Below are 12,234 nucleotides of genomic sequence, written 5' to 3'. Positions count from 1 at the left end.
CTACTGTCTTTTTTTTATGGTAGCTATGTACATATAATTTAAAATTGGGTAAAGTTAAATTGATTGTTCTTTATGGTTATTATTTTGCACCTTGTTTAATAAATCCCCTATCTTTAGATTAATGAAATAGCCCCCTATATTTTCCACTTGAAGTTTTAAAGGTTTTTTTGTTTGTTTGTTTTTTATATATTTTTTATTATACTTTAAGTTGTGGGTTACATGTGCAGAATGTGCAGTTTTGTTACATAGGTATACACATGCCCTGGTGGTTTGCTGCACCCATCAACCCACCACCTACATTAGGTATTTCTCGTAATGCTATCCCTCCCCTAGTCCCCCCACCCCGACAGGCCCCAGTGTGTGATGTTCCCCTCCCTGAGTCCATGTGTCCTCATTGTTCAACTCACACCTATAAGTGAGAACATGTGTTGTTTGGTTTTCTGATCTTGTGATAGTTTGCTGAGAATGATGGTTTCCAGCTTCATCCATGTCCCTGCAAAGGACATGAACTCATCCTTTTTTATGGCTGCATAGTATTCCATGGTGTATATGAGCCACATTTTCTTAATCCAGTCTATCATTGATGGACATTTGGTTTGGTTCCAAGTCTTTGCTAGTGTGAATAGTGCCACTTTAAAGGTTTTTAGTTCACATTAACTCTTTAAGCCATCTAGATTTACTTTTGTATAGTGTGAGGTGTGAGGGATCCAAACATACTCTTTTTCCTGATAATGGAACTCATTTCAGTTGCCCTAGAATAAATTCTTTTCTCTCTCTTTTCCCCACTGACTCCTAGTAGTCCCCTTGGTCTTACAAATCTTTTGTTGTAAAACTATCTATGAATGTGGCTTTGTAATGATGAGGCTTTTACTCATCATTACTCATCATTACTCAGACTTTTACTCTTGACAGAGCTGAGGAAAGTTTTTAAAATCATATTCATTCATTTCGATATTTTGTTTTAAAATTAAAAATTAGATACAAATGAATGTTCATATTAGAAAAAAATGCTCACTTAGTGAAAATAATTTAATCATTGATGCAAAAATACTTATAATATTTATTTCTCCTTTCCAGTTAGAGGCTATATTTATTTATCAATTTATTCCATATTTATTGCTACCTACTATGTATGAATAGCTGCTCTAGGACATAAAGATCATTCAGTGACAAATATGGTGTGTCAATGATACTGCAATCCATATTCAACTATGATTAGTCCCATTTTATTAGATGGCTAAAACTGTGCAGCTTAACTTGATACTGTGGAGTCAGACTGGTGATCAAGTAAGATGAATATCTTATCAATTATCAATAAACCCAACAGAGAATGTGTACCCATGCTGTATGCCCACTCCAAGGGGACCGAGACTAGGGCAGGTGATAACTGGGTGGGGCCTTTGAGGATTTCCAGCATTTGTGACTCCAAAGTAGCCAGGAGGAGGAGGACTTGCGTAATGCAGGTAAGCTGCTCCCTGGTAGAAGCCTGGGGTTCCAAAGCAGAGACTGAATTCTAAGACGCCAGCACAGGGATGGAATTGAGAGACAAAGCAGCCCTCAGAGGGCAAGGGCGGGAGCAAAGTGAAAGGATCTGAGGTGGTTGCTCAAGTGCCTGCTGCTGATTTTGCTTGGCCTTAGGTGTTTCTTATGAGGCTTGGGAGGACCAGCCTGCCCTAAAGTCCTGAGGTCTCGGTGGATGGTGGCCATGTGCTTTATTCCCTTGCCTCACTGCATTTTGTTTTGCCAGACTCGAGTGCTGCCTACACTAAATTCATAGTCTTGTAGAAAGGCTGCTGGTAAAGCTTTCAACACACTGCCTTTAAAGAGGAGACACTTGACGATTTCCTTTTGCCTCATTTTCTTTTAGGTTTTGTGAATGATTCTGTGACTAAGTCTATTGTGGCTTTGCGCTTAACTCTGGTGGTGAAGGTCAGCACCTGTGTGCCGGGGGAGAGTCACGCAAACGACTTGGAGTGTTCAGGAAAAGGAAAATGCACCACGAAGCCATCAGAGGTAAGGGGATGCCTGGTAGCTTGTAAATACACATATTTACATGAATATTTACCTGAATAAATACATAAGTATGTATGTGTTCTTACCCCTTTCATCCTTGCTCTATCTATCTATCTATCTATCTATCTATCTCAAGCCAAGTTGATATATACATTCTTTTTGTTTTTGAGATGGGGTCTCGCTCTGTTGCCCAGGCTGGAGTGCAGTGGTGTGATCTTGGCTTACTGCAACCTCTGGCTCCTGGATTCAAGTGATTCTCCTGTTTCAGCCTCCTGAGTAGCTGGGACCACAGGCACGCACCACCATGCCCTGCTAATTTTTGTATTTTTAGTGGAGATGGAGTTTTGCCATGTTGGCCAGGCTAGTCTGGAACTCCTGGCCTCAAGCCATCCCCCGCTGCCTTGGCCTCCCACAGTGCTGGGATTACAGGCATGAGTCACTGTGCCTGGCCTGATAGATAAAATTTAACTATTACAAGATTTTCTCTATTTTTCTAATTCCTTGTTGCCCCCTTTCAGCCCAATTAAATCCCTTGCTCATAAACTTAAGGGAGTAGTTTTAAAACTGAAATGGTGGTTGGACATAGGACATGAGTATTTAGAGACATCAGGACTGAAGATTTCAGTTTGGGACTCATCTGAATATGAATGGAATTAAAACCACTGGGATGGGGAAAGTGCACTGTATACATTAGCAAGAGTGGAAGGGAAGAAAACAGGTGCATTTGCTAAAGAGGCCCCCAGAATGTACAGCTTCAATTATATGCCAGTATGCAACATGTAGATATTTAAATCTCCATATGATTTTCAAAGTAATTGTAATGCATTTGTGTAGTGATAGATCCTCTTGCTTTGGTATAAAGTAGAGATTTTGTGAGAAGTAGCCGTCATTATATCCAGTAGTACAATCAAGAGAAATGGAAGAAACAAAAGGTAAACACAGTCGTTCACTTCCCGTTTTGGGGACTGTTGCATGCCAATGTGGTAATTTCCTCCTTAGGCTTCGCATTTCCCTGGCTATGATAATAAGAGTTACAGACGTCAGAGAAAAGTAAAAGAAGAAACCGAGAAGAGGCATAGATGAGATGACCCATTAACTTTGCTCTTTGTGGAGCCGGCATCAGAAACACTGTGGGAACCCTGAGCCCTGTTCCACTTGTTCTTCAGCAGATGTGGCCAGGGCATGGGCAAGGCCCGAGTACAGCTTCCTCCTCTGCCTCCTGTTTTCTGTTTCAAGGCAGCAGTTTGGGAGTCAGATGAACAAAGGACCACAGCAGTCATTGAGGTCAAAGTTCATTGGTGTAGAACTCTCTTAAAATATATATATATATATTTTTTGAGATGGAATCTTGCTGTGTCACCCAGGCTGGAGTGCAGTGGCACGATCTCAGCTCACTGCAACCTCACCTTCTGGGTTCAAGCGATTCTTCTGCCTCGGCCTCCCAAGTAGCTGGGATTACAGGCATGTGCTGCTGTGTCCAGCTAATTTTTGTATTTTTAGTAGAGACGGGGGTTTCACCATGTTGGCCAGGCTGGTCTCAAACTCCTGACCTCAAGTGATCTCCCTGCCTCAGCCTCCCAAAGTGTTGGGATTAAAGGCGTGAGCCACTGCACCTGGCCTAGAGCTTCTTTAAAATATTTTGCAGGTGGACTCCAGGGTCCACCTGAAGATCTCTAACAAGGAAGACTTCATACCTTACAAGGGGGGCCTGTTCCATTAGGGGACATCTATTCCTCTCACCACTCACTACATCCATCTCTAGCACCTTTTCTTTATTTTCCTCTCTAGTTATACACATTTCTATTGGAGTTAATGTTCAGTGACAGTGGATTCCCAAACCCCAAAAGAGCATGGTTTGTTTGAGATTTTGAGGGTAGCACAGGTAGGTTTTCTTTGGTGATGCCTTCTTGTGGGAACGTCAGCACATTCAGTACTAGTGGACTTTGACAAGTGAGAGGAGGGGGACTGACAGAAGGAATATTGGCAGAAGCTTTCAAGTACTGTTCTTGTCATCTTAGAAAACCTGCGACTTTCCTGTTAGCTGTAATATTGCAGCTGCTTAGTGGCTCACGCCTGTAATCCCAGCACTTCGGGAGGCTGAAGCTGGCGGATCACCTGAGGTCAGTAGTTCGAGACCAGCCTGGCCAACGTGGTGAAACCCTGTCTCTACTAAAAATACAAAAAATTAGCCAGGTGTGATGGTGGGCACCTGTAATCCCAGCTACTCGGGAGGCTGAGGCAGGAGAAATGCTTGAACCCAGAAGGTGGAGGTTGCAATGAGCCAAGATTGTGCCATTCCACTCCAGCCTGGGCAACAAGAGCTGAACTCTATCTCAAAAAAAAAATAAATAAGTAAATAAAATATATAAATATATTTAATAAAAATAAATAAATAGATACATAACATTTTCCTGTAGGATATTCCTTGGAGGAGGCAGAATGTGGTCAGGAACCCGAGAGCATAGTGAAAGTAATCATTTCTGCTAAATCTTTGAAAAAGAACACAAATGGAAACCAAAGCCCAAACTCTCCCTGCTTCTGGGAGTGAGGTGAGCCACTAGAGTGAGGCCAGGAGGTGCAGAGCCAGGAGGCTCCTTCCAGGAGGCCAAGCCTGCCCTTTACATCCCGTGCCCTCCTGTCTATGCCAGTTTGGACCAGTCTGCTCTTCTTCCCGAGGAGAAATCTCATGTATCAACATACTTTATGGGAAAAAAATGTGAAGGACACTCAGTGTTCTTCTATGACAGTCATGGCTAGGGAGGGGTAAAATAACTGGAGAAAAGAAGAGGAGGCTAAGGAGAACGTATTTGTTTTTGTTTTTTTTTTCTTTTTTAATTTTAATTTTATTTTTAGAATTAATTAAGTATAGGAAAATGTGAGGTTTGAGGGTAAGGGCAAGCGGGGTGGTGTGTGTGTGTAGTTGTGAATTTTCTGATTAGAGATGATGGTCGATGCTGCTATGGAGATGAGACTGATAGGAAGAATTTTATAGAGAAGCAAAGGGGGCAAGAATTGGAAAGATGCATAGTTAGGTAACGGAAGAAAGAGCAGGCATCAATACTCAGTTTTGTCATAGTTAACTCTTCAGTCAGCTCACATTTCAATTTAATTTCTTTTTCATATGCAGGACTTGTCTATGGGAGAACGTATTTGATAAGGAGGTGCCAGAAGAGAGGAAGGGTGAGAGACTGAGAAAAGCCACTGGCAGGGGGTGGAGGAGGGGCAGGCCTTCCTGCCTTCCGGTGAGTCTTCACGGAGGAGGAGGAGACACACAGATCTTCCTCCAGGCCTTCTCAGGCTTCCCAGTGGATAATTTTGAGGTGTGATTAGCTCTGAAAAAGTTAATATTGGCAGAAGAGAAGTATCCTGTAAGAGGAACCAGAATTTTTGATTGATAAAGTGGTGAGATTCATTGTGAGCTTTCTTGTATTACGGGTGGCCTTTCTGGAGAAACGTTGATTCTGTAAGGCGGTCGTCATGTTATTTTAATGTATGTGTGTTGTGGGCTTCTCTGCAGGCAAGCTCTAGCTAGGAGGCTCTGCCTGGAAGCTTCAAATGGACTCATTGAAAAGGCAATAGAGGTAGGTGTTTAGCACCGGGCAGGTAACTTGGCCAGCTTTGTCAAATGTGAAAAAAAGCGAATCAAAAGCCGTGGTGAAGAATCCAAATTAGTTTTAGCAGATCCTTTCAGAGGCAGCGCATCTCCGTCAAGGGTGGCAGCTTCCTTTTTTTTTTTTTTTTTTTACATACTTTAAGTTTTAGGGTACATGTGCACAACGTGCAGGTTTTTGAAGAGCTTCCGGTGCCTCTGAGCTAACACCTCCTCCTTCCGTGTTGCCTCCCAGCTCCACCTCAGGTGTTTCTAGTAGAGCCTCTGCTGTCATTGATTCTGTATTGCCCTTCAGTGAATTTAAGGAAACTGTGGCAATAATCTTATCTGAGCCATTATTATTACCCCTCAGTGACTATAAGCAAATGATTAGGCTGGAATGACCATGTCCATTTCATTCTAAGACGCACCACCTTGGTGCACACTGTTAAGTTGGAGAGAAATGTGTGGGGGGACTTGAACTCCCTAAGGCAGGAACAGAGGGAATGGAAAATCTTTTTTTTTGTGCCTACTTGGGTTCCTGTGACTTTTTGTGATTGTTGCAATGGCTGTTTCAGTGTCTTAGAAGTAGCTTTCTAGCAATGAAAGACTGTTGTCATCACTTTTTTTTCTTTTTACTGTTTCCTAAAATTAGAAGTTATATAGTCCAACCTTCCACCCAATGTAAGAATCCACTCCATAGCACAAAACAAATAGAACTGTATTTTGTGATTTTATTTTATCGTTTTTAATCATTTTTATGTCTTTTTATTAGATCATCCATCAAAATAAAAGCAATTCTGTTATTTCCACCCCGCTTTCATTTGGTAATGGAACTCATTTCTTTTCTGTCAGAGGCACTTGGGCGAGGGCATATTTCACAATCCCGAGCTGATGGGTGGTTTGTGATAAAGCTCAAGCTTGCTGTTCTTGATATTGCAGTATTTGGGGAAGGTCTTTATAAAAGTTTACTTCAACACCGCAAGGAGCTCTCTGTTCTTGAAAACTGCTTTTGTGTTACCAAGGGTTGATTCTGATCTTTCCTTCTCCTTAAAAAAAAACTTTAGATCTCTCTCTGGACTTGTTCATCAAGGTTGTTAGGCTACCAGCTGCGGCCTATTGGTAATTGACTCCTTAATTACCTCACAGGTGAGTGTCAGGGCATCAGCACAGGGCTCTTGGTTGGTTTAGGCCTTAATTCTTCTTTAGATCCAAATTAGATTCCATGGACTATGTCTCTCTAGGTCAAGAAATTTGTATTTGGAGGAACAGGAACATTGGATGGAGATTATATAATCTATATTATATAATTAATATATAATATGTATAAATTATATATATATAATCACACACACACACACACATATATATGTATATATATGATTTGTTTTAAGGAACTGGCTCATGCAGTTGTGGAGTATTGGCAAATGCAAAATCTAATAGGAGAGGCATATAGACTGGAGGCTCAGGAAAGAGTTGCAGTTTGGGCCCAAAGGCTGTCTGCATGCAGAATCCCATCTTGCATAGTGGAGGTCAACCTTTTGTTCTCTTTGGGTCTTTAACTGATTGGATGAGGCCACTCACATTATGAAGGGCAATCTGCTTTTCTTAGCCCATTTATGCTGGAGGATACAATTTTTTTGAATTTTTGTATGAGTGAGTAATCAGACCTTGGCAATGACCTTGAGCAGTAGGATATAAATAACTCCCACAGGCTTAGCGTTCCAATAATGGAACACTAGCTATATTAAACTTATTGATTTCAGAGTAAACCTCATCCAAAAACACCTTCACAGAAACATCCAGAATGATGTTTGGCCAAATATCTGGGCACTGTGGCACAGCCAAGTTGATACATAAAATTAACCACCACAAGATTCTCTCTTCTTCTAATTCCCTATTGCCCCCTTTCTACCCAGTTGAATCCCTTTCCCCCAAAGTTAAGTTTTCCCCTGGCAAAAAGTCATATTCCAGGTCCTTTGCTCAGCTGTGGATGCCTTTTGTTGGGCAGCAGGGTGATTCTGATGCCAGAGCAGATTGTGGACAACAATTCTGAAAACAGAGACCTCAGAAAAATGCTTCTCATCTCCCCCTTCCTGCTGACTCCCTAAAGGATAGGCACAACATCTTTTCATCCAAGGATTATGTTGTTAATCATTTCAAGTCCACATGGAGTTAGAAATAAAGATAAATGCTAGGCAGTGATATAATAGTTCAATAACAATCCCATAGTTTTCCTGTTGATTGGCTCTGGCCTATGTTGATAGGTAAATGGGATCAGGCCTCCACTCTGAGAAGACTCCCTAGAAACCTCACTATCTCTTGCCTTAGGAATCCACCATCCTTAATCTATTAGGATCGGATACCAGAGCTGACTACTGAGAAGTTGTTTTGAGAGACAATTGAGCTGGCATCATTTTCAAACCTTCTAGAGCCCAGGGGTGGGCCTATCTCTGAGAGAAGCTCTTCCATTTCTGGCCCCTGACGAGTCCTGACTTCTGTGACATCTCTTGCTACCTTTGGAATTTGAAGGCTCAATCTCTGGGAAGTCCTACTCTTCCTACCTACAACTGAGTTCTTTCAGTTGGGTTTGGTTTATTGGAAATGATCAATGACTCGAACCAGTTACTTTGTCCATTGCTTGATAATACCCACTGTCCTTGTTCTATAGGCCATGTGACCAAGTTGGGAGACACTGTCCTTTCAGGTCCATGTCTGCCTTATATCTATTTTCTCCTGTTCCAAAACCATGTGCCTCCTTTTCAGGGCTCTCTGTAAATTATCATTTCTTGGGCTTGTCTATTTCCAGGCTCACTCACTGAGTGACACACACACCATAGCTGATGGACGAGCAGCTACTTCAGTGTCTGACCCCAGCCCCTCTCACAACCCCAGCACCCCCAGTTCCACCCTCAGATCTCTGTGGTTTTGCTCATGCTGTTCCCCATCGGGAATGCTTATCGCCTCACTGGCCCTGCTCCCCCTGAGCCCCTACCACTTACCCTTCCACCTCCCCAACTATTTTTCAGGCTCAGCTCAAAATCTTCCTGCTTCCAGAAGCTGTCCCTAATCCCCAATGGGAAGTAGGTCCCTCCTCTGAAGTCCTGTAGAATTTTCCTTCTGTTGTGGGAACACATGACTTTTGATTTGTGCTTATATGTCTTTATATCATTATTTTTTGCATTCCCTTCATTGCAGGGTTATTGAGCACCTGCTGTGTGTCTGGTACCCGTTAGGCTTTGGGGGATACATACTGGTCTAGCAAGACATAGCCTCTGAGAAGCAGTTACAAGGCCGCGGGGACAGGGTGCTGGATGAGTAACTCATAGATTAGAGGGCAGTGTGTTGTGTGCTGTGGGAGAGGTTTGCAAGTACATTTCTGAGAGCCCAGAGAAATGTCTGACTCAGATGTGAGATCATGGAGAACCTCCTTTGGAATCTCAGAAGGTGAGCTCTTCAACATTAGTGACTGTGCCTGGTTCATTCAGTATCTGTCATAACAACTAGCATGGTGCTTTCCAAACAGGGGATGCTCAGGAACTGCCTATGAACTGGACGAGAAAAACAAATAAAAGAACAGAAATAAGATAGGAATCCAGTTGTCTGAGTTTTGAGTTAGATACGTACTTTGAGTTCGATACTTGCTAAATAGGGGAGCGTGGAAAGTAAATGGTGAATTTACTTTTACAAAATAGTGAGAAAATATTCTCTGATCTAAGGCCATCTCACAGATTGTGTGACCCAGAAAGTTGTAGTAACCCTTTGGGAATATTTTAAGCAGCATTGCCAGTTCTTCCCTATCATTTCAAAAAGAAGTAGGTCAGGAAAATTTGAACCCATGGATCTTTGATGCTATCCTCTGTTGGTTTGAAAGCATCAGTGAACTCCCCTTCAGGTTCGGAAGTGGGAATGTACAGAAGTGCAGGAGAAGACGTCATCTTCACTCACCCATCACTTCCCTGAGAGCTCATTCCTCTACATCATTAGTGCAACACAAAGGTCCTCATGAGACCTTGAAAAGGCACTGTGACCTGGTTGGGTTATAAGAAGAACAGGATGGGAGGGGAGTCGAGGGAGCCCACAAAGAATCAAAGGAAAGACTTTCCCTGCATCCTTTTCAGCACCAAAACTGCAGCTTGCAAGGAGGACATCAGAACATACAGTTACTTTGTAATAGTTCTGTTCAGTGTGTGGTGAGCTTAGGTGACCAGAGTTCTGCCAGCACTCTGGAGGAATTTCTCCTTTTACTAGGGAAGAAAGCAGTGAGAGGGGGTGCAGAGTGGGATAGTGGATGGGAAATACTTGATAAACCAGTGGCAAGTGTTATTACAGACAAAAGAGGCTAATTTATTATAAGAAATTATTTTTCTTGGGCCGGGCACGGGGGCTCACGCCTGTAATCCCAGCACTTTTGGAGGCTGAGGCAGGCGGATCAGGTGGGGAGTTCGAGACCAGCCTGACCAACATGGAGAAACCCCATCTCTACTAAGAATACAAAATTACCACAAAAAATGATACCTATGTGACATAATGCATATGTTAGTCTGATTTATTCATTCCACAGTATATACTTAAAATTTATTCTTAGCAATTTTCAAGTATACATTATCAAGTATTATTAACTACAGTCACCATGTGGTACAATAAATCTCTTGAACTTAAAAAAAAAAATTAGCTGGGCAGGGTGACACATGCCTGTAATCCCAGCTACTTGGGAGGCTGAGGCAGGAGAATTGCTTGAACCCGGGAGGCGGAGAGTGTGGTGAGCCGAGATCGCGCCACTGCACTCCAGCCTGGGCAACAAGAACGAAACTCTGTCTCAGAAAAAATATATATATTTTTCTAAGAGATGAGGGAAACCCTTTCTTTTGACTAAATAAATAGCTTTATGACAATGTTCATTAAACATTTTTGAGTCAGAGAGTAGATGCTCCAGACTTAATGCTAACGTGAAGATGTCTGAGATACGTTTATTTGCTAATAGCAGGGTGATCTCTTCCACAGACTTTACTTGCAGAAACTGCTTTGTGGACCTCTGAGAGAGAAAGTGCTTTTATGAGTAATAAAAGTGCAACAATAATTATTAGAAACACATTAACCAAGAGATCATAAAAGTAAGCGCAGCCCAGCTGTTGCTTTTTTTAATGGGTAAAGAATAAGCCTGTCTAGAATTTCATTGGCTTGTGTTTGAATTATAATTCTTGGTACTAATGTAATTAAAAAGCCATTGCTGCATTTTGTGTTACAGAACAGAAGGATGATTGTATCATCGCCTGCACAGAAAATGCAATCACATATTTGAATCATTTATAATAAATTAAAAAATAATTCTAAAATGACCTCCCAAAGGATAGACATCTTATCATGTTTCTATTTCAGAAGGTTGAAATGTATGTCCCATGCGGACAGTTGTAGAAGCATTGGGGAATGTTGGTGGCATGTTAAATATATTAGGGCGAGGATTATATCATTGGTGACATTTTCAGGGTCAGAGAATTTAGAGTAGAAGGGGATTTTAGAGGTCTCTCCACCTATTTTATTTTAAACACCAGGAAATCAAGGTCTAAGAGATATTTAAGCCATTTATCCAAGGCCCAAGAGCTAATTTATGGTAAAGGCAGACCAAGAATGAAGGGAGATTTCTGGACTTTTCTCTGGGGTTCCTACTGCTGAGCAACGCTGCCTCTAATGCCCTCCATCCCCAGCAGTGTCCTCTAGGAGGACATTGAGGATTATAGCAGCCTTTGTAGCCCATTCAGTGTCCTTATGCAAAGTTTTAATGTTCACTACGAGAAAAAACAGGCAGCAGGTAGAAATACATTTTTGGGTTTTTTTTGGCGGGGTCGGGGGTTGACCTTATGGCATTTTGGTGCAGCATTTTTAAACCTTAATGTGCACGTGAATCATGTGAGGATCTTGTTAAATGCAGAACGTGGCCAGAGGGTCTGGGATGGCCCCGAGATGCTATGCAAGCGATGCCTACGCTGCCAGCCTGGGGACCACGGACCTTACACCAACGCACTAAAGGCAGGGGTCTCATGACCTTTCAGAGAGACGTAGAAGATTCAGCCCCCTCTCTTCCATGGTCTTATTTGGCATGTGTTGTATTGGGGCACAAAACTCCCTGGGTTTTCCTGTCTCCAGAGCAAAGTTTGAGAAAATGAGGGTACAGGTGAAATCAGTAATTTGGGGAAAGAGAATTCCCATAGGTGTGGCCCGCAGCCTTCATACGCCTCCAGGAACTGTGTGTGGCCCGATTTCACACTTCATTTGCTACAGATTTTAAGTCTTTACAAAGAGGAGAGATACTCATGTCATAACTGTATGGGAGACATAACTATTGTTCTTAGATTTTAATTCATAATGCTTAACATACAGAAATAAGCCTCTGGCTAGACTTTTATGCCCAAGAGCAGAAAATGATCGCTTTGGAGCTTGGTGGGTCAGCTTTCCTTGTTCTTCCTCCCCCTGGAATGCTTATGCCCTTGTCCTATTTTTCAGTTCATAAGTCAGTGTGTATGTGAGAGCCGCTGGAAATAAATGGCTATGCCTGGGGCGGGTGCCCGTATGGGGCTGCTGCCTCATTGCCTCTCTTTAGGGACCTGAAAACCATCTGCTTGCTCCCAAAGAGG

The 12,234-nt window shown here is 42.3% G+C and overlaps 1 protein-coding gene across 2 annotated transcripts in view; it reads left to right on the top strand.

Moving 5' to 3' along the window:
- DNER (delta/notch like EGF repeat containing) overlaps positions 1–12,234 on the top strand; it is a 365,099-nt gene that overhangs the window by 165,665 nt on the left and 187,200 nt on the right. For both annotated transcript variants that reach the window (XM_024243941.2, XM_054549923.2), the window contains exon 5: positions 1,868–2,013. In XM_024243941.2, the coding sequence (XP_024099709.2) occupies positions 1,868–2,013 (146 nt within the window). The remainder of the gene's footprint in view (positions 1–1,867; positions 2,014–12,234) is intronic.

The sequence above is a fragment of the Pongo abelii genome, chromosome 11 (genome assembly GCF_028885655.2).
Source record: "Pongo abelii isolate AG06213 chromosome 11, NHGRI_mPonAbe1-v2.0_pri, whole genome shotgun sequence".
Classification (NCBI taxonomy): Eukaryota; Metazoa; Chordata; class Mammalia; order Primates; family Hominidae; genus Pongo; species Pongo abelii.
This window is presented reverse-complemented; position numbering and strand designations above follow the sequence as displayed.